This window comes from Haemorhous mexicanus, chromosome 20, assembly GCF_027477595.1.
Source record: "Haemorhous mexicanus isolate bHaeMex1 chromosome 20, bHaeMex1.pri, whole genome shotgun sequence".
NCBI lineage: Eukaryota > Metazoa > Chordata > Aves > Passeriformes > Fringillidae > Haemorhous > Haemorhous mexicanus.
In genome coordinates, this window is record NC_082360.1 from 5,429,719 (window position 1) to 5,450,851 (window position 21,133).

The 21,133-nt window shown below is 50.0% G+C and overlaps 2 protein-coding genes across 7 annotated transcripts; one reads left to right on the forward strand and one right to left on the reverse strand.

Moving 5' to 3' along the window:
• Positions 1-42: 42 nt before the first annotated feature.
• Positions 43-8,470, reverse strand: OTOP2 (otopetrin 2). Of its 3 annotated transcripts, none has more exons than XM_059864102.1 (8): positions 8,333-8,470; positions 6,501-6,697; positions 5,471-5,899; positions 4,842-4,978; positions 4,186-4,244; positions 3,415-3,548; positions 2,076-2,965; positions 43-1,519 (listed from the first exon to the last, which is right to left on the reverse strand). In XM_059864102.1, exons 3-8 carry the CDS (start codon positions 5,865-5,867, stop codon positions 1,349-1,351), a joined length of 1,788 nt encoding a protein of 595 aa, XP_059720085.1. In that variant the 5' UTR covers positions 5,868-5,899; positions 6,501-6,697; positions 8,333-8,470; the 3' UTR covers positions 43-1,348. The 3 variants fall into 3 exon arrangements, with proteins under 3 accessions (XP_059720085.1, XP_059720086.1, XP_059720087.1); XM_059864103.1 differs by lacking the exon at positions 8,333-8,470 and adding an exon at positions 6,838-6,991; XM_059864104.1 differs by lacking the exons at positions 6,501-6,697; positions 8,333-8,470 and having other exon boundaries at positions 5,471-6,428.
• Positions 7,088-19,566, forward strand: USH1G (USH1 protein network component sans). 4 transcript variants are annotated; one of them, XM_059864107.1, is made up of 5 exons: positions 7,092-7,242; positions 7,813-8,060; positions 9,041-9,810; positions 17,223-18,464; positions 19,165-19,566. In XM_059864107.1, exons 3-5 carry the CDS (start codon positions 9,647-9,649, stop codon positions 19,166-19,168), a joined length of 1,410 nt encoding a protein of 469 aa, XP_059720090.1. In that variant the 5' UTR covers positions 7,092-7,242; positions 7,813-8,060; positions 9,041-9,646; the 3' UTR covers positions 19,169-19,566. The 4 variants fall into 4 exon arrangements, with proteins under 4 accessions (XP_059720088.1, XP_059720092.1, XP_059720090.1 ...); XM_059864105.1 differs by lacking the exon at positions 7,813-8,060 and having other exon boundaries at positions 7,088-7,242; XM_059864108.1 differs by lacking the exons at positions 7,092-7,242; positions 7,813-8,060 and adding an exon at positions 8,504-8,793.
• Positions 19,567-21,133: the final 1,567 nt, after the last annotated feature.

Below are 21,133 nucleotides of genomic sequence, written 5' to 3' on the forward strand. Positions count from 1 at the left end.
TGCCACCTCTGCAGTGTTTTTTATTGGAATGATAAACCCTGATAGAACAATAAAGCCTTTATTAGAATGGTTAAACCCTGATTTCTCAGGATGCAAACAGAGCTCAGCTGCGCCAATTTAACAGACACCCTCCTGTCCTGGCAGAGAAGGCTTTCTGAGGCTCTGCTTGGATGCTGGGTACAGCAGAGGGGCTTGTTTCTACTCCTGCAGCCCAGGACTCCTGCTCTGAAAGCCCCCTCAATCATTCAAGAGTTCGTGGAGAGCTGCAGGCACCGAGAAACCTGAGTCAGGGCCACAGGGTCTGGGTGCAGAGCTGTGCTCTAAGCCTCAAAGCATACACAGGCTTGAGGATGCAGCACCAGCATCCCTTCAGGGTGCTGGGAGATCAAACTGGCCACAGCATTACATTGATTTCTGTGTCATAGGATCTGTTCAGGAGTTCAGTTACAGTGAAAATCAATAAATAACTTTGCATACAAAAATGTTCATATATTTTTTAAAAAAATCATTATGTATTTAAAAAAGAAAAAAGAAAAAAGAAAAAAATCTCTTTATTATCCCCCAGACTGTATTGCCCACATCATCTTTGTGATTCTTGAGCCCTGATTCAGGAAAGCTGAGAAAAAAAGTGTGCTAGAGCAATCCCATATCAGGGCTAGCCCAGGACCACAGGCACAGCTCTCCCTCCTTGGGAAGAGAAGGCTGCAGTGAAGCTTCCTGGAGAGGAAGGCACGGGCTGGCACAGGGAAGTGTTGAGAGGGCCCATACACATGGGCAATACGGAGAGGAAAGATTAAAATGTTTCCCAAAGCCTTTGGTGGTCACCAGTTTGTTTTTCACATCTCTGCAGGGGAGTGATTTCCGACTGGCCATACGAGGAGGTGAAGTGGTTTCCCTTTCTGTCCTTCCAGGCCTTTGTCAGCCCCTTGCACTCTCCAGCTCTTGTGTGCAGGGAGGCTCTGACTGCCTGAGGGTGCTGAGAACACTCTGGAGAGTCCATCAGTGGCATGGAGTGAACAGGCTTTACAAGGAAGGTGAGTCTCTGTGTGAACCAAGGGTAATCACCATGATCCCACCCTAGATAACTTCCTTTTTTTTGTCTGTTCTCTTTTAAGCTTTCAGAATTTCAGACACACACAGGCACATCCACACACAAGTAGCAAAAATAAAATCTGGACTATGTTTGGATCATCTTCACTGACAGTTCATAAATGCCCCAGCACTGCAAGGGGACATGATTCAGGCAGTGTTGGAGCCCCCTGGGGACATCTGGGCAGCTTCCCAGCCCCAGGGTAGGAAGAAGGTGAATTGCTTGAGGAGGATCTCATCTTCCTTGCAAGGGAGCTCTTTAGGACATGATGTAGACCTCCAGCAAGCTGGCCACAGCGTGCATTCGGTAGAAGATGCCAAAGGGCAGGCAAATGTCCACAATGGCCGGCCACATGGAATCACCATAGAAGTTCAGTTCTGTGTCGTTGTCAAACTGGGGCCGGGCACCGAACGCTGGCATGATCCAGAGCTGTGGGAGAAATGGGAGAACAGCACTGTGTGAGAAAGGTGTGTGCTACATCAGGGGCCTGCAGTCACACCTTCACAGGAAAGGAGCAATCTCCTAGGCCATGGGTTTCGAGAAGAGATGTGCAGCCATGTCTCAAGAAAACCCAGACTTCACCCCAGATATTTGTCACTTTACATCCCTTCTTTAGGGGGTGAAGGGAATGGTTTAATGTAATTTATTAACGTAATTTATCCCACACATCCACTAATACACAATAAAAATACTGAAACTGATTATTCTCTTGCATCCACCTCTTGTGCCTGATATTCTGGTGATAAGTGACAGGTCTATTGATGTAGCCTGAAATGTCTTCACTTCAGGGCAGTCACTTTTTTTTTTTAGGGGACAAGGGAATCAGGATTTTGCATTTGTAAATATAACTAATGTACTTTCTGTACAGCAGAGGCACAGAAAGGACTGCTTTTCCATAGGCCACACTCTTTCCTTCACAGACCCTTCTCCCTTGTGCTTGTAGCCTTCTCCTTCCCCACAAAATCTTCTCCCTGCATGTACTCACTATGATATTGCTCAGCAGCAGGAACATGGAGATCTCCCTCAAGAACTTCCTCCTCCAGTTCATCTTCTTGGGGGCAGTGAGGGACCTCACGAGGTCAGAAGCACGCATGCCTTCCGTGCCAGATGCCGCTCCAGCGGCCAAGGCGCTGCCAGTGTCAGGCACCCGCAGGGACACTGCGTTGATGTTCACAAAGGTGAGCCCGTAGAGGTCCTTCTGGTGGGACTCGTGCTTGCAGTCCTCCTTGGGGGGCTGCCGGTGGAGGCCCTCGATGATGAAGACGTTCTGGAAGGTGTGCTGGGCAATCATTAGGAGGGCGTAGGTGAGGTTGAGTGCACTGATAGTGTCCCTTGGCGTGCTGGCCACGATGGCCACAATGGAGTAGTAGGAAATGGCATATTGCCCCAAGGCTGCCCCCATTAGTAGGGCCACGTCCAGGGTCCTGGTGGGGTTCTTGTGCCGGTCCATGTCCCTCTTGTCAAACCGATAGATGACAGAGCCACCAATGCAGACAAGAGACATCAGGCTCAGACAAACAATGTTGAAGATATAGTACATGGTGAGTGCTTGGCTCTTCTTGCTGGATTCAGTGCTGGAATTTACCTGCACCTCGTACAGGATGAGGACTCCCAAACCACTCACGAGGATGATGAGGCCCAACATGATGCCTACAAAGAAGGTCCTTCGGAAGAGTCTGAACTTCAGGTGCTGAACATGGTGGGAGTGGTGGTCTATGAATCGTCCAACATTCTTCCACATGACATAGACCATAGCAGAGGCAAAGAGACTGTACTCAATGTTAAAGGGGTACAGCCAAAAGTAGCCATTTTTGAAGATCTGGCAGATTTGGCTGTTGCAATTGCATTCTTCAACTGAGCTGCTTCTCATTCCCACTGAAATAAGACAAAACCAGACAGGTGCCATGGTATTAAAACAAGGAGCAACACTTCTCCCTGAAGAACTGGATGTTTGGGGTCAGTGAAAACCAAAACAAAGAACAAAAGAATATGTGACCACTTTGAAAACAAGGAGACTTCACCCTTAGCTTTCTCGTGCCCAGGTTATTACTTAAAATGTTAACTGTCAGGTTAAATCTTTCTTTTTCCTTCCCTTCTTCAATCCTATCCCATTTGTAGAGAATCGTCCACCTCTCTAACTCCTCTCTGACAGAGGTTAGGAAATGAACATCCATACTTGGCTTTTAACAAACCAGCCCTGACAAAGGTATCTCCAGCTCTAAACAGACCTTCTGAAAAGGGATGAAATCTGACTTGCTGGGGAACAATTTCTACCTGGTGGGATCCCTCCCTGGACCAGACGGCTTCGCAAAGAGGCAGATTACCTTTCAGGAGCCACCTGAAGATTTCCTCTGTCATGTTCTTCTTCAGCTTTGAATGTGCCTTGTGGACAGACTCATCTGTCACTGCTGACATCCACACAGCCAGGTTTGTAGTCAGCGTTAGCATCAAGCCACATCTGCAGGAGGAAGAGATGGTTTGTGACATTAAAGCAGTGGCTCTAGGCCATGTTTCTCCCATCCATGCTTTGGGAGTGTGGCATCTGCCTGAAGTGGTGCAAGGACTCCAATGGCCCAGGCTAGAAATCTTGATCCTTTCTTTGCTGCCCTCACTCTCTTCCTGTTTTTTGTCCATGCTCATGAGAATTAGCAAGGCTTGATTCCCATTGTTGCTTTAGAAAGAGCTTCTCAATAGTGAATAAATTAAAAGATCTGAACAGGTCTCTAGTAGATCCAGTCTTGCAAAAGTGGACAAGATCTTATTTTAGCCTGAGGCTTGCCCAGTGCATAGTTATCTTCCCTAGGGAAGAAAAAGTCAGCTATGAATCATTATTTAATGATAATTATTTATTTAATACTATCTGCTTTGAGTAATGCTTGTATTTTTTAATTGAATCCCAACCCTGATAGATCTACAGGTCATTAACCACAGCTGCTTGAGCTGGGATCTAAGTTTAGCTGGAGATTGAGCAGGTTTCGTTTTGGACAGCATCAAGGGATTATCCCCTGGTTACATCTTAGCTGTGTCAGAGTACAGAATGCTTGTGGGGCCCAGGTCTGCTGGGCCAGTGGGATTCAAGGAGCAGCAGTGCTCACCTGGTAATGTTCAGGTGCACATGGATGCAATCTTTGGCAGAGACCCACAGGAAATATGTCTGCAGGGAAAAGAAAAGGAGTTGTTATTCCCAGCAAAACAAGAAAGCAAAGGACCCCTCTGAAGGAGGGATCTCCCTGCAGAGCAGAGAGCAAGGTGGTGCCTCTTTTGCTTGGGTCTATCTGGGCGAAGCCTAGTTCATGATGCTGGCCCCCTGCTGGAGTTCTTTATTTGCTCCCACTGCCATTGCTCTGCCCATGGCCAATTCTTGTTCTAAATTTTCCCTCTCTGATCTCTTCCCTTCTTGACATGGTCCCAGAGCAGGGGGTCCTCTGTGTGGCCCCTCAAACTGCAAGGTAGCCCCTGCCTTGATTGTCCTTCTCCCCCTCTGTTCTTCATGTGAAAGGACGCCTGGCTGGCTGGGGACTTTACATAGAGTTTGTGACAAAAATGCCATGGGATGGTAACAAGTTTAAATCACTGCCTTGGAATGAGTTGAGTTGCCATAGATGTAAGCTGTTGTGGTTGGAGGGAAAAGATGTGGGCTGGGTGGGGGCTGAGTTAAGCCCTTGCATTTGCTGTGGGGGCAGATCAGAGCTCCTTCCACTGGTGCCTGTGTCTCTCTACAGCTCCCCAAGACAGAGCACAACCATCTCACCTGGACAACCACAAATATTGCCTGCACAATGGGGTAGATGATTTTGATTGCAGACAGGCAGCTGTAGAAGCTCGAGTAATATCCTATTTTGAACACATCCATGACAAGGCTGAAAATGGCAAATAGGATCAGGCCTCCTGTTGGGGAACAAAAATATCTGTGGTTGGACAGATATGTGCACACATGGGCTAATGCAGATGGATGAGAGGAAGAAGAGGAAATGTTGTCATGAAGAGGCTTTGCTTCTACTGATGTTTTTCCTCCTCCGGCACCCAAATTATCTTGGCAGCAACAAAATCCTACAATAATTTTGGCTGGAAGTGATTTTCAATCAGCCTGGTATGCTGGGGCTAACAGCTCTTGCAAAAGCAGCGGGAGAGATCCTGGTGTAAGTTACCAAGAGCCTTTGTGGATTCAGGGAGACTTGAAAGTGAATCCAGTGCAGGGACCAGGAGCTGACCTGAAGCAGGTGCCATGCCTCAGTCCATCAGCAGGAAGAGGCTGTACCCAGATCTTTGCTGCTTCCCTTGTAATAACTGATGCTCCCATGAACCGTCCTTCTTTAGCACTAGAGAAGGGCAGGATTTAGGGACTGGAATTTGTATCTCCCCTCCCGCCCCAGCACCTACCTCTCAGCCAGATGGGCCCAGCGTGGGAGTCCTTGCCCAGGATGGCACCCGGGCACCGGGAGGTGCCGGCGAGGTAGAAGATGATCCAGATGATGACAATCAGCATCATGACTGTCAGCAGGAAGAAGACGTCGTAGTCATGCACAGCGATCTTCTCGAAAGCCCCGCTGCTAACCAGCGTGCAGGCCAGCAGGGCCAGGTGCACGGCCAGCAGGATGGAGAACATGCGGCCACCCTTTTTCCACACTTCCTTGGAGGCAGGAGTGGAGGGGGTCTGGTGGCTGGAAGATGCTATCTGGCTTGAAGCCAGGTTGGCTTTGTCGTCCTTGTGTCCGCAGCCCATGCTGCAGTGGGGATGTCTGAGATCACTGTCCTTCTGCCTGGGCTCCTCGGTCATGGCTCAAACAAAGCTTTGCCTGAGGATCAGCACTATTAAGAAGAGAGGCCCATGAGTGAGAGGTGCATTTGGAACAGCCCAGAACTGGGCCAAAGCAGGACACGTGATGAGGAGCACAGGAACAGGGAAGGCTGAGACAGGGAGTGCAAGAAGAAGGGTGAGCTCATTTTCAAACTTTCCCTTACCTGGTTCCCTGACGGCTTTTTTTACTTAACATGCTCTTGCCCAGGAAGATCCCAGGTCAGTGTTATGAAGTGTGTTTAATTGGTCACACCACATTTACGTGTTTATTGATGCAAGATTTGGAAAAGCACCAAAAAGCATTCGCAGGATCAAATATCCTGGGGCAAACAGCCAGTGTGGTTTAAATTCTAAATGTCAAACACTAAATATTCTGAGCAATTGTTATACTTCCTTGCTAAAGAACAGGCCACCAAAAGGTAAGAAACCCCGGGGAATCTTTGGACTATCACATCATAATTTGTAGCAGTTCCTGCAGGAAGGGTGTGAACTACTTGAGTTGTCACGCCCTCTAAAGCCCCTTGCCTGTGCCAAGTTTGGCATTTCATTCATTCTCAGTGAAAAGCCTGAAATAAAGTGAATTAACCATCCAAACAAAGCCATTCCACCAACCTGTATTGCTGCCTGGGATCCAAATCTCTGCTCCTGCCAGGCTGAGAAGTTTCCCTGTTGCTGCAGCTTGGTCAGTTGAAGAATTTATTGGGACGTCTCTGTAATTTATACCATATCTGGAGCTGACAGCAGGGCTTTGTGGGCTTCTCAGAGAAACTCATGTGATCCATTTTGTGCAATAGCTGATTTTGGGGAAGCTGGAAAGAGATGAGGAGATAAGGGTTATTTACCTAGCAAGAGCATGGTTGACAACACAGCTAGGCATGGCATGGACTGCTCGGTCACAGGGTTATGGTCACCACAGAGCAAGGCCACCCCACCAAATCCATCTCCTTACATGCATGAGGTCTCTTCCCTTGAGAGGAGATGGTTTAGGTGATGAACTTGTATTTGGCGATGATTTTGTGCTTGGTTTTCCACTTACTGGAGCACAATAAACACTGTGCCCCACCCTGTGCTATTCAAATCAGTCCTCTCCATGCCTGGAAGGTTCTTGAGGAAAAGGAAGAAATTTGCATTTGCACTGTTCAGTGCCACGGTAGCTTAATCCTTTCCCACCCATGCTGTCATCAACGAGGAAGGTTTAGCACTAGAGAAGGGCAGGATTTAGGGACTGGAATTTGTGTTCTCCTTTGCTGACGCACTGCGTTTGATTTTTCAGGGTGGGATCACCTTTCTCTGGACCTCAGGACCTTAATTCCTCTCCTTCTAAGGAGTAACCATGTCACAAACCACAGGGCAGGTATGATTTAAACGTTTGTCTGGTAAGGGAACAGTTTCTGCTCAAGGTCCATTTCACCCAGCTATGTTTTGTGGCGGAGCTATAGGAGTCACAGCAGTTCGGGGTGGAGAGGGACAAGTTTTAGTCCTTGAAATGCCTCTTTTGGAGATGTCTCTGCTGCTTTTCCCCTTCACGGCAAGCACAGAGCTGGGGCCATTTGCTGTGTGTTTTCTCAGTTCCATTCCTGCCCGCTTGTGTCCTTCTTGCCACACGGCAGGACAGCAAACTGAATTGTGTGCAATGGGGAAGGAGAGCTCAGGGTGCACTGCCCAGCCCAGAGAGAGCCCCGTGTGTCCCCTCCTGTGCTGCCACCAGCTGCAACAGGTCTGCCCAGCCTGGCCTCTGCTGAGCCACGGGGATTCCTTTTGGGGGGAGTGGTTGATCTCTTCTCAGTCTGCAGCCTTTCCCAGGGGAAGCCCAGGCCTCCCAGAAGTAAATCTGAGCTGATAATGATGTTTTGCAGAGGTCAGAGGTCCCGAGGCCCCTCGGGCTAAACGTGCTGTTTCACCGTGCCTCTTTTGTCCTTCCCAGCCAGCAATAGAGGAAAAAGTGTTCACTGCCTCGGGCAATGCTCCCAGTCCCCCTGGCAGCCACTGTATTGCGCGACCAATTTAATTAGTAACAATACAAGAATCATTAAATAACGTCGGTAGTGAATTGCAGACGTTACTGCGCTGCTTTTCACCTGCAAGGATCCCAGCATCACAAGTCTCAGTGGCTACTACATCCCATCAGAGCTTGCCCAGGGAGGCTGAGCTGGTGCAGATGAACCTGTTGAGGTGAGCAGACTCTGGCTCTTATGCACTTCCAGGTGACCCCGGGCAGCCGGGACGCTGACTCCGTGTCAGCCACCCAGGGATTAATCACTGCAGCTTGCGTGGGTGCACCTGGCACTGCTTTAGGGCCACCCTCCTCTCTTGGGGCATTTTTTTTTTCTTTACAAAAATAAGCTGTCTTTCTCATTTACCTCCTCTCTACTCATTGCCTCCAAGCCCCCCCTGATGCTGTCATACAGTCTTTCCCAGTTTTCCACTCTCCTCCCATTTCTCACCCGTCTGATGGTTCTGTCCACCCTCTCCAAACCGTGTGCCTGTCCCAGGGCCATGGTGACACAGAGTCCCGCCCTGGAGATCTCCATTCCCAGAGTCAGGACATTACAGGTAAAACGAACAAGAGAGTAGCAGGAAATTCCCCTTCCACGTCAGCATGTTCCAGGAGATAAAATCCACCGATTCACCCTTGGGTGTAATGTATTGGGGACAGCTTCGTGCTTCAGTCAACATTCAGGCTTGGCTCCATCTTTCCGACAGCAGAGGGTGCCCGAGAACCGGGAACGCTGTGCTGGAGACATTGCCTGGGGCTCTGCAACTCCCCGAGGGTTCATGCAGCCGGAATTCTGTGTCAGCATAAAAGACACCAGAGGCCGGATACTGAACCCGCTGCACATCGCAGCGAAGTACCGAGTTATACACGGGGTTTGGGGGTTTTTAAGTCTCCAGAGAGGGAAAATAGGTGAGAAAGGGAATATTTCCAGCCCTTACGAGTTTCCTTGGTTCATCAGATTCCTGTTGCACAGTTTCTTATGCACTTCCTTGGAAAGCAGAATTCTGTGGGTATAGGCAGGGTAGGTGGGGGATAGGGATGGTGACTGGGTCTGCTGTTGTCAATAAATAAATAAATAAATGTTGGGGGGGGTGTTTGTTTTGGTTTTTTGGGTGTTTTTAAAATTTTGTTTCGGTTTTTGTTTGTTTGTTTTAAGTGAGGAAAAGCTGAGCTGTGAACACCCCGGTATTACTTTGAAATCAGTCACCAAACTGCTCTCAGCCAACTCAACACAGCAGGATTATCCATCTAGGTCCCTGCTCTGACAGGGCTGTGAGTGGAGGCCACGGGGGGCTTGTGCTTCTCTGACTCACTCTTCCTCTGGCTACTGCTGCCCCTTGCTTAAGATGGGGTAGCTATGGAATAGGGGCATGTTGGGCAGGATACAACCCAGCAGCCTGTCTGACAGCCTGCTCTGCTTTGGGGACACGTAAACCTGGTGAATTGTTGCTGTGACCCCGTGCTGAGCCCAACAGAGCCATGCTCTTTAATTGGAGCTTTTAATGTGCCGTGGAGCTGGTGCGTGTTCCAAGGAGCAGCCGGGGCCGGAGGATGCTTAGGACCCAGGGGAAGCGCTGTGGAGCCTGGCTGGCTGGGCTTGGAACCACTCCTGCCTCCTCGGCCAGGACTTCTCAGGTGTCCCGGTACGCGGAGCTGTGCGAGGCGAGCGGGGCCCTCCTGGCAGCTGCCCCTGCCCCACCTCCGTGCCCATGCTCTGGACCCCCTGGGCACCCATGTGCTGGCTCGGGGACCCCTTCGCACCATGAATGATCAGTACCACCGAGCCGCCCGGGACGGCTACCTGGACCTGCTGAAGGAAGCCACCAAGAAGGACCTGAACTCGCCAGATGAGGATGGCATGACCCCGACCCTATGGGCTGCCTACCACGGCAACCTGGACGCCCTGCGCCTCATTGTCAGCAGAGGGTGAGTGTTGGCCAGGGCACGGTGCTGATCTGCGGAGCAGAGTAGCTGGGACCCCCTTCTTCCCCCTTCTCTGCTCACAGGTCAGTGTGCCCCACAAAATTATGGCTTCTCTCTATAAGACCCCTACTCCTGTCCTCCCTGCTGTTCCTTTTCTTTGTTTGTGGTGCTTTGAATCTAATCCAACACTCCTGATAACTGTTCTGTGCTTTCCCAGCTCCTCTGACTCTCTAAGTGCTCCTACCCCCAACCTGCTTGCAGCACCCTGGGTAGGGATGAGTTCCCCTTTCCAAGTGCTTTGTAATCTTTTACAGGATCTCTAAGGATAAACACATTGTGTTGCTGATGTGAAAAAAAACTCTTTTAAGTGAGGAGGTAGAGAAAATAACTGCTCCCTCTGTCCCAAGAATCCTCACAGAGGGATGCATGCAGCGCCAGCTTGCAGTGCGTGGCACTTGTCTGCTTTACCCAAAGCAAGGTCTCAGTATGTGATCCCTGGGCAGTTTGTTGTACATTTGGAGCCTAGGAAATTCAGGTTTTCCAACAGCAGATTTCTTTAAGCTCAATCTCCCCACAGGGCCTGCTCCATACTGGTCTGTCTCTCTGTACCTCACCCTGGGCTGCCAAATCTTAAGAGTTCTGGCTTCCTAAATGTGGATATGGTGGAGAGGTGGGAGTGGGATTAAGGGGACTTGTCAGACTGGAGGGATTTACACCAGTGTTGGGGGAACCACACAAGGTCTGTGCTAAAGCAAGACCTGCAATTCCTAGCTCCCTCTGGGGCAGTCTGTGACTCTCCAGTTCTTACTAACCCCCCCCAAAGACACATCCCAGTGCTTCCTTCTGCTCCAGTAGCTCTTCTGAGCACCTCTTTTAAAGCCATCCAAGCTGGAGTGGCTTCTGCCTTATGTTGAGAGATTGGTGGTGCTGATTCTGATTTTTGTATTTCTAATATTGTGGGATGGTACTGAGGTGAGCAGCTTGGATGGACATCACACCTCTTTGGAAGGGCTTTACGTCTCCACGTTGGGCTTGGTGGGCCTGTCAGTTCCCATGAAGGGATTTTTTTGTCCACCCTGGGCTGTGTTAGCAGCTCTTTTACCTGACCAGCCACATCTCCACTGCACCTGTTCCTTGGCTTTTGCCATTTCCTGGTACTCTGGTTTGCTTGTGCAAAACATTCAGCCAGTACCTCAGCTGTGCTCACAGGCAAAGCTCCTCCATCCATTGTTGTCCTTTCACTGTCAATCATTTCCTTTCAGATCCTCAACTGAAGGCTGTGTTCACAGTGGCTTTGAGAAATCCTGATGCAGTAGGAGTGTGTTCAGGAAAAGATTATTTCTGAGTCTGGAAGGGAGAGAGCAAGACAGTGCTCCGAGTGGAGCATCCAGAGAGGGTCCTGGGCTGAGAGCCCTGTGATGCTTCCCAGGGTGGGGCTCTGTGACTCTCTGTGTACTTCCCATGAAAGACTTTGCTCAGCAAAAACATGTCCAGAGCTCCTGTCAGGACAGGAATTGCTAGCCAGAGCCAGAGGGACATGGGAGGAATGCTCAGGGGATGAGAGCCTGAAGTTAAAAATGGTTCCAAAGACTCTGATGGCCAAAAAGTCAGCCTGGAAGGCCCAAGTTGTGGATGAATGCCCCTCCAGAAAGGCAAAGCCTTTTGGACTGACTTTATAATCTCTTTATATCACTGTACCTCCTCATATTGCTCATCTCCATCACAGGGCACCCTGCAGCACCACTGTTTCCCTGCCAACCCCCATCCAAGCCAGCAGTTTCTGCCTCTCCACAAAGCCCAACAGCTGCTTTTATAAACTAACATTGGATTAAAAGGTCCTTGTGGGCTCAAACCATATTCGAGTGCAGCATGGCTGCTTTTTAATTAACAACCTAATATACATTTGTTCCTGACAAGGAAAATAGCCTGGCAAAAGCCTAGTGCCCTTTACATGATGGATGGTGGAGCAAGGTGTGTGGCTGTGGGACTGCAGGATGTGTTTGCATTTGTGCATTCATCTCCATGTGTCAGATCCTTGCCCAGGGCCACAGAGAGACCAGCAAAGTGGTTGGCAAGGAGGCAGGCATACCCTTGCTTCTTGGAGCTGGCTTTGGGTCTGTCAAAGGCTGGAAAGCCCCAGCCTGGGGACAAGGGTGCCAGAGAGGTGGAATTGTGCAAGACCCAGGAGAGCCTGAGGGCAGACCCTGTAATCTTCTGTCAGTGCCCAGGATGATGTGCCAGTATTTAAGCTTTGCTCAGGGATGAAAATGCTGTGTTATATATGTTACTATTACACCTGCACTATAACCACTGTGAGGCAAGAGGGAGGACCCCTGAGTATCCCAAAATGTCAGAGAATTGCTCTCTGGCCTCTGCTGCCAAAATATTCCTCCTTTGGTTCAGAGAACCCTGCACTACAAGATGGGAGTGTGGGACTGTGGGATAGAGCAGCGTCTGGGGGAGAGAAGGCTTTGGGGCTAGGCTGGCTCCATGCAGGGATGGGGTGGGAGGCATCTTCAGGGTCTGAGGGGGTTGGTGAGCCTCCATCTGGGTTGCATATGGATGTCAAAGCACAGAACATGATGTGGAGTCCTGGGACAGCAAGAAACACCAAAATCTCCTTGCCAGTGCTGGGCACTGGCACCAGTCCCCAAACAAGATGGGACATTGAGTGCTATGAAATGCCCTGGTGAGGGTAGCCAGAGGAACTCTGAGAAAGCGGGGCTGTGGGAGGCAGCTCCTGGGGGCAAAAATCATGGCTCTAATGGTTGTGCCAGGCTGATGGACACATCTAGGTTCTGTCAACAGTGAAAGAATTTCATCCACATGTGTTCAGCAGATTGTGGTGTCAGGCTGGAACAAGGAGGGGGAAATAAATCCTTTGGTAGATCATCGAGGAAAGCTTGTTGCCCCAAACGACATGGAAAGGGTAACGAAGTAGGCTTACTGTGCTGCCCTTACCAGCTGGTGATGTGTCTGTGCCTCTGTGCACTCTTTGCAACAGACAGAGAGATGGTTTGGGATGGAGGGATCAGCAGTGGCTCATCCTTCTTGTTTGCCACACAAAAAGCCTTTTTCTTCCTCCTGGCCGGGCTCCAGTGAGGAAAACAAACTCAATTAACATGATGGCTGGGAAGAGGCAGGCAAGCTGGCATTTAGCATTGCAACTTTTCAGACACAGTAATTCTTCAGTGTGGTTCGTTAGGCACTGCTGTGGCAGTGGCAGGCACCAGTCCAGCTCCAGTTATAGGCAGGTCTGGGGGCCTTTCCTGGGATCAGCCAAGGACTTGCTTGGAGTGGACAGCAGAAGTGTAGATGTGTCTGCAGGTCCTTGCTCAGCTTTGTCACTCAACAGAGCTGGTCCTCATTTTCCCTTCTTACAAAAACAGGGGGCACAGATACTTTGGATGTCAGTGGCAGAGGGGACAAGTGGCTCATCCATGGTTTGGGGGTGATAGTGGCTCCTGACATCAGCCAGGCTGCTTGAGGGCATCACATCACCCCAGCCGGGCAGGGCTGCAGCGGAGGTTGCAGCAAAGGCACGTGAAGGTGATGTGCACCCTCTGCACCCACAGGGCTGGAGGCCATGATGGGGCCAGGGCAGCCTGGCTGTGTTGGTGGGGACCTTCCCAGGGTGATGACCTACCGGGAAGGTGAAGGAGCAGGGTGGGGCACTGTTGCAGGTTCGTGGCTTCCGGCACCTGAGCCAGCTGCTAGGAGTGAGGGTGAGCCCTGGGTACGCTGAGGTGCTGAACCAGGAGATATGGCCACGGGCACTGCCCCAGCACAAACAGTCACCTGGACAGGAACTGCCAGCCTGGCTTTCTGCTGGGACGAGAGGCAGAGAGCCCTGGCATGACCCACATCTGCAGCATCTCTGCTGGATTTTTGGGGATGTAAACCTGCAGGACAACTGAGTCCTTGGCCTACCACTACCTGGAGAAAACTTGTGTACAGGACCCAAAGCTCTGCTCTGAGCCCAAAACCTCATCTTTTCTGCTCTTTTCTAGGCTTTGCTTGGATCATTGCCCTGAGTGACTATGCTGAGGGTAGTGAGGATTGTTCCTCAAGCCATAAAATATTTTTTTCACTCTTCCTTTATCCAAAACCATTTTATGGGAGCAGAGACACTCTGCACCCAGTTGGCTCCTGGTCTGAGGGCCCAATATCTCACACACACCCATTAGCCAAGGGTGAGCCAGCCCTTTGCTATCGGAGGAACTTCACACATGTGGCCAGGGAAGAACATATGTAAGTGCCACTGGATTCCCCAGCTAATTGGAATCCTATGGGAGAAGCAGAGGGGAAAAACCAGCAGGAAGGGAGTGAGCATGCATGTCATGGTGCAAACACAGTGACTCAAGAGATGCACATGTCCACCTAAGGGGCCCAATTAACAGTGTTTTAATAATGATTATTACAGGAGTTGACTAAATGCTCAAAAACGTTTTGAAGCTGAGAAGTACTGCACTTTACACCTGTTATTAAAATATGTTCCCACTTAGTGACCCTGCAGTCAGCATCTCCTCATGTGCAGCACCCCGGAGGTGAAGTTTTGCTCAGACAGACACCTGCCAGAGGGAGGGCCTCATGTTTATTATCTGAGTTGAATCAAACATCTCTACTTTGCAAGTCACCATTCTTCTTTCCTTCTGATGCATTTTTAGCGCCTGTGGCAGGCATTTACAGGGCAGAGGGCCTGAGATACATAATTTTGCTCTAATACTCTTCTTTCTAGACAGTGGAAATGACCAGGGAAAGCTGGTTTTGATTTTCTTTCTCCTAACTCTCTGAGGAAAGTAGACTTTCACATTTGAAACCCCCAAGAGCTCCCTGGCCTTGCCTTCTGCCCCCTGAACCAGACAGACGTGAGAATAGGCTCCAAAAGATACTTGATGGATTGAGCATCCACACACTTGTTTTAGGGAGCAAGACTGTTTCCAGGGAGTCCACTGCTCAGTCACTGTCCACATCATGAGTCCACATACACATTGGGACCCTTGGGGTGCCCTGGCTCACCTGCCCACACAGGCACACAGGTGCTATTTTCAGAACACACAAAACAAACCAACAGCCCTTCACGCACTGGAGTCTCTCCACCAGCACCAGCAGTTCCATGTGGAACAGGTTCACTGGCTCTTTAAATCCAGCTCCATCAATAATTTACTCCTCTCTTGCAATTCATCAAATATTTATCCTCCCCATGCATTTCCCAGCCTGGACATGTCACTACGAGGGTAGAAGTAAGGGCTGGGGAATTACTGCTCCTGGAAACTCAGCATTGCCAGACTACTATCAGATCCCTTCTCTCCTTTTCTTGGCTTCATGGCTCCTCAATCTCCTGCCTTCCCCCTCCTCATCACCCATCTTTGAAACCTTTTTCTCCTTCTACAAGAGATGTCAAAGGCTCTGGTTCAGAAGTCCTGAAGGGTTTGTGGGTTTTTTTGGCTTTACAGAGTTTCAAACCTATTGATTAACTTGCTGAATTTGCCAATGAGCTCAAGGTTGTACTTATTATGTTTCTGTAAATTTAGTGAAAACATTTATGATGGCATTGCTGTTCATGCTCCCACAGAGAAAGCTGAGTGCACCTCATAGCAGCTTTCAGGGAGTGAAGTTAGGAAGTTCATGCTCTGGGTGCATATAATCTCCAGCTTAACCTCTGGACAGGCTTTATTGCTTTTCTAAAGCCTAAGGATTGCAAACTTGGCATTACACTGACTGGGCAGTTCCTCTCTGTCTCTGCTGCCCCTTGGACAGTGTTCCAAGCAGGCAGTGGGGTCCTTGTGTGGGGATGAATGTGCTGGATGAGGCTGTTTCTGGGGTTTGGGCATAGCATAAAATGATGAAGGTGCAAAGCAGCAGGGCAAAGTCCCTCTCTGATCTCCTGCTTCTGTGATATTCTGCTCTTTCCAGGGAGAAGTTTTGGGACTCTTTGAAGTCAGACAAGCCGTAGGTCAGAGCACGTGGGATTTGGGAGACGGTTCTAGGCTCTGCTGCTCCCAACTCTTGTCATCACAGACCCTAAAGCAGCGAGGAGTTAAGTAACCCTTGCTGAAGGTCTCAAGCGTGCATTTAAGGAGTTGGACCTGATGGTCCTTGATGGGTCACTTTCAACTCTTGGTGATTTGCTTTCTGCACTCCTGTTGTCACCATGGACTGGAGCTGAGGTCTGTGTGGAGGAGGAACAGTGCAGAGTTCCTCTGGAGCTCACTGAAAGGGTGGTGTGGGAACAGGCAGGAGCTGTGCTGAGCCAGAGCTCTGCCAGAGCCCTGCTGCCCACGAGGAGTTGCTCCTGAGGGTGATGGAGCTGCCCAGCCTTAATAAAAGGCTTTGCCATATCCATGTGCACGGAGGGAGAGTGCTCTGTTGACAGATACTGCTGCTGGCTGCATATCATTAGCACACAGCTCGGGAGAGGGCTGGTGCCAGCAGGGGTGTGAACTCTCTCTCGTTTCACCTGAGCACAAATACAGAGGAATGTCAGGAGGACAGACTTCCCTTGAATCCCAGGTTTGTGTTTGTCCTGGCACAGGAAGCAGGAGATGCAGGCAAGTGGTTGTGTCCTGCCAGCAGCTTGCTGGGGCAAGGCTGGCACAGTGCAAATGGAGATGCTACTGGCAGTGCCCAGCTCCTGAGCAGTGCAGAAACCTAATCTGCACTTTCTCTGAAACTGGATTCTCTGGGTGTGCTAATACCAGTGTGCTTCCAGCTGTGCTATTGAGACCAAGCATGGTACAGCAAAATCCCCCTCAAAACCCCAGTACTGAGGCCAATGACAGCAAAATCACTCATCCTCTCCTGCCAACATTCCTCTTTGTGCTGCAGATTTCCCCAGGTGCCAAGGAACAGCTGGGTGGGAAGGTACGGCAGCTGGGGGCTTTCAGAACCATTGCTGAGGATGGATGTCTCATGGTGGGATCCCAAGGAGTCCTACCCAGGATGTGGCATACAGAGAGGCATTTTGGCATGCCCCCCCACAGAGTCTGAATGAAGCCAAGTTCTGAAGACAGACTCTGACTAGAATTAAATGGGATATTCGAGATTTGAAATTTTACAACAAGCTTAAGGTCTGAGATGGAATTAGACCCATTATCTCAGTTCTGGGCTATTCAGAACCTGACTTGCCTTTCTCCAGAAGTTGGTTTCATGTGGGAACACATTTTCTTGAGACCTAAATCCAAGTCACATTGCCATAACCTTGCATGTGGGGCACGTGATTTCATGTCAGTAGTACACACCTCCAGAAGACCCCTTTAAAATTAAATTGCAAGAACCTTAGGTGTGTAGCTTGATTTTTCAAGCAAGGAGACGACAGTTCATGGTGCTGATTTGCCCCTGCACAGCTGGGAATGTCTCAGTGAAGTCTGTCATCAGTCCCTGCATGCTAAACAGTTGATTTTCTTGCTGCTTAGGGGTGATCCAGATAAATGTGACATCTGGGGGAACACCCCCCTCCACCTGGCAGCAGCCAACGGCCACCTGAACTGCCTCTCCTTCCTCATCTCCTTTGGGGCCAACATCTGGTGCCTGGACAATGATTACCACACCCCACTGGACATGGCAGCCATGAAGGGGCACATGGAGTGTGTGCGGTACCTGGACTCGATCGCTGCCAAGCAGAGCAACCTCAACCCCAAGCTGGTGAGCAAACTGAAGGACAAGGCCTTTCGGGATGCAGAAAGGAGGATTAAGGACTGTGTGAAGCTGCAGAAGAAGCACCACGAAAGGATGGAGAAACGGTACAGAAAGGAGATGTCAGATAATTCGGATACCATGAGCTTTTCCAGCTATTCAAGCAGCACCTTAAGCAAGAAGTTCCAGCACATGTCTATGGTGACTTCCCTGCCATATTCACAAGCCACCATCCATGGCACGGCCAAGGGAAAGACGAAAATACAAAAGAAATTAGAGAAGAAGAAGCAGGTGGATGGGACATTCAAGATCTACGAGGACGGCAGGAAAAGCGTGCGGTCTCTGTCTGGTCTGCAGCTGGGCAATGACATCATGTTTGTGAAGCAGGGCACGTACGCCAGCCCGAAGGAGTGGACTCGCCGCAATATCCGCGACATGTTCCTCACGGATGAAGACACTGTCTCCCGTGCCATAAGCGACCCAGGTTTGCATATGGACTTGGCCCACTCGGAGGTCAGCACTGACTCTGGACACGACTCCTTGTTCAACCGCCCTGGGCTGGGCACCATGGTGTTCCGGCGCAACTACGTGAGCAGCGGGCTCTTTGGGATCGGCCGGGAGGACGGGGGCGCGCTGGGGGAGGATGGCGCCGATGGGATGGGCATCAGACTGCGGAGCCGCCTGCAGCGCTCGCCAAGTCTCAACGACAGCATTGGCAGTGCCAACAGCCTGCAGGAGAGGAATGCCGAGGAGCTGCCCTGGGATGAGGTGGAGCTGGGCTTAGACGATGACAATGAACCAGACACAAGCCCCTTGGAAACTTTTCTGGCTTCCCTGCACATGTTTGAATTCATCTCGATCCTGAAGAAGGAAAAGATTGACTTGGAGGCCCTCATGCTATGTTCAGACCATGACCTGAAGAGCATCAATATCCCTTTGGGCCCCAGGAAAAAGATTGTGGATGCCATCCAGAGGAGACGACAAACGCTGGAGAAGCCAGATGTCATTGTAGACACTGAACTGTAAGTAGGAAATGGGGTGTCTGAGGGGTTAAACCCTTCAGCAGGTGGAGATATGGATAATGTAAGGTCTTGTTTTCAACCTGCTTTGGAAGAGTAGGAGACCAGGTAACCTCAGCACTTCTGTGTGTGGGCAAATTCCTGCTTGTGTGGAAAGGATGAGAGTTTGGAGAGGTGGCAATAGCATTAGTTCATTACTCAACAACCTTAATGTAATTGGGCAGGATGTGAAGCCCTTGTTTTGTTTCATAACCCATTTGAATGCAGACTGCTCTGTGGTCTGATGTTTCTCAGTCCATGTAGCTGAGATTTTCAACCACACTCAGGCTTGTATTGACTCTTCACCTTTTAAAGACATTAGGAAATCAACCGCAATTCCTGGTGGGAGCAGGCTGACAGCAGTGCCAGGTGGCTTTGGGAATCCTTCCCCAAATGCTTGAGATCTTACTCAGGCCTCTGGAGATTGCATATCTGGCTTGGAGTTGTTGCTGTTTTATGGTGTTTCCAGGGTTTGGTTGGTAAGGTTAAAGGACTGTACCTGTCAGAGAGGAGAAGGGGAGGCCACATGTACTGACACCCCAATTCATTGTGTTGTTTGGGCTTCCCAGCCTTCAGGTATCTGTGTGCTGCTTTTACAGCCTTTCAGTACAGCTAGTTCTTGGATCCTCACAGTGCTGATAGATTTTTCTCTTTTCCTTTGCAGATAGCAGCAGCATCTTTTTTTTTTTTTTTTTTTTTTAATGCTTGAGAAACAAACCCAGTTCTAAGTTGCCAGAAAACACAAGCCAGAAACTCCCTTTCTGGGGCAGCTGAAAGCTACAGCCATCCCCTCCAGTCCCATGGGACTGCTCCCTCACTCTGCTCCCTGTCTGTGCGATGCTCCCGGGCAGTTCCTGGCATGGAGGGATGACAGCTGAGATTGAACCAGGCAGCTCCAACCTGCCAACCTTCAAGTGACCATGGTCTCCCACTCGCTGGAGGAAGGAGTGAGCTGCACAGATGGCTGGGACGCTGCTGTCACAGGCTGTGAGACCACACCAAGCCATGAATGGAAGGAGATAATGTGATATTTTCAAAGGGACACAAAATAAATAATTACAATCTATTCTTCCCTGAGCAAGTGGTTGTTTTGGGGTTTGGGCTTGAGGAGCAGAGGGTTTGGGAATTCTGCTCTCACTCCTGACTCTCATTTGGTGAGAAGCATCATCCTATCTGGTGCTATGTTTTTGGAAGGGAGTTCTGATGGCCATGGTCTCAGTTTGAGATATGCCAGCCACGACTTTAGCCAGCTGGTGCCCAACAAGTCTGTGAGTCTGGTCTGTGCTGTCTTGAGGGCAAAATCAAGAATGAAGATGATGCTTTGAACATGTTGGTAGTTGCCTTACAGTGCTCAAATGGTTATTTCACAGACTAGTGTTTCTGTCCTATCTCTCCAGGGCACTGAGCTGTGTCAGCAGTTTGTGTGCAAAGGACCTTGTCTCTGAAATACAGCAATTTCCCAGGACTGAGCACAGCACCAGGCTGCAGCCCAGAGCCTCTTCTGAGCATCCCTGATGCATCAGTGCTCCAAGCACAGCTCTGAACCACAGTGTCAGGTGTTTCCACAGACCCATCCCACTGACCAGCACACTCCCAGCTCCACTGTGCTATTTTACATGTGATCTATGAATGGCTCCTGGGTTGCAGGAGTTTCTGGGGTGCAGCAGCAGGATGAGCAGTGACATATCCTATTGAGGGAGAGTCAGCAGCCTGTGACATGGGGTATTGGCAAAGTGCCTGTGCAGGCTGTGATGTAGACTGTCAGATCAGAAAAATGCTGCCCACATTACTGGCATTGCTTATTCACTTTATCTCACGGATGCAAATGATAAGGAATGACCTGTGTGTGCTCATTGCAGGCCAGGCTGGGATTTGGACCACACTTAGTCCCTTTGGAATTGCAGAGGCTGTGGTTGTGCTGGTTGGAAGATGGGGATTTGTTTGGTGTGAAGCAGCTGTGCTGCTCCCTGTCTGTGCTTGCCCGGGGTGTCTGTGTGTAGGGGAGGGAAATTACTCTTTGCAAGTTGGAAATACTCAGGTATTTCTCTGCCCTGCTGCTCCCCCGGTGGCTGAATCCCCACCAGGAGAGTGTGGGGTCCCAGCCTCAAGCCACTGCACACAGAGATGCTCTGGCATCCCCTAAACACCATCACTTTACTGAGGGTCTGAGATCTTTCTGCACAGACGTAAACTGATTCGGTTTTTTAAAGCATTTTTTAAGAGCTAACAGTGCATTCATATGTGAAATTACAAGTTCTGAATAACTCTTGGCTCAATGTACAGGCAAAAGCGTGAGCGATCAGATGTGCTGAGTCAGTGAGTTCTCCAAGAAGGCTGCACTACCCCGGCCCCAGCACTGTTTTATTTGGTCCCTTTCCAAAGCCCGGGGCTGGTGTCCCAGCAGGGAGGGCGATGGCTTGGCTGATGTCACAGCTCCCTCTGCTGGGATCAGGTCTGGGAGAGCAGGATCCACAGCCCACTGGCATCCACTGCTGCCAGTAGGACCTGCACCCTTGGACCAGTTTTCAAGTGAGTCTGTGATCACTAAATTCAGCCTTTTCCTCATGCACATGTGAACCTCATCCAAGCCCTCTGCCCTTTCTCTGGGTAACTGCCAGAGCATCAGCTGCCCA

Coding starts and splice junctions, on each gene's coding strand:
- OTOP2 (XM_059864102.1), bottom strand. CDS start 5,867: ATGACCGAGGAGCCCAGGCAGAAGGACAGTGATCTCAGACATCCCCAC. Junction 4,245..4,841: donor CAATATTTGTGGTTGTCCAG/GTGAGATGGTTG, acceptor TTTTCCCTGCAG/ACATATTTCCTGTGGGTCTC. Junction 1,520..2,075: donor TGCTGCTGAGCAATATCATA/GTGAGTACATGC, acceptor TTTCTCCCACAG/CTCTGGATCATGCCAGCGTT.
- USH1G (XM_059864105.1), top strand. CDS start 9,647: ATGAATGATCAGTACCACCGAGCCGCCCGGGACGGCTACCTGGACCTG. Junction 9,811..17,222: donor CGCCTCATTGTCAGCAGAGG/GTGAGTGTTGGC, acceptor CTTGCTGCTTAG/GGGTGATCCAGATAAATGTG.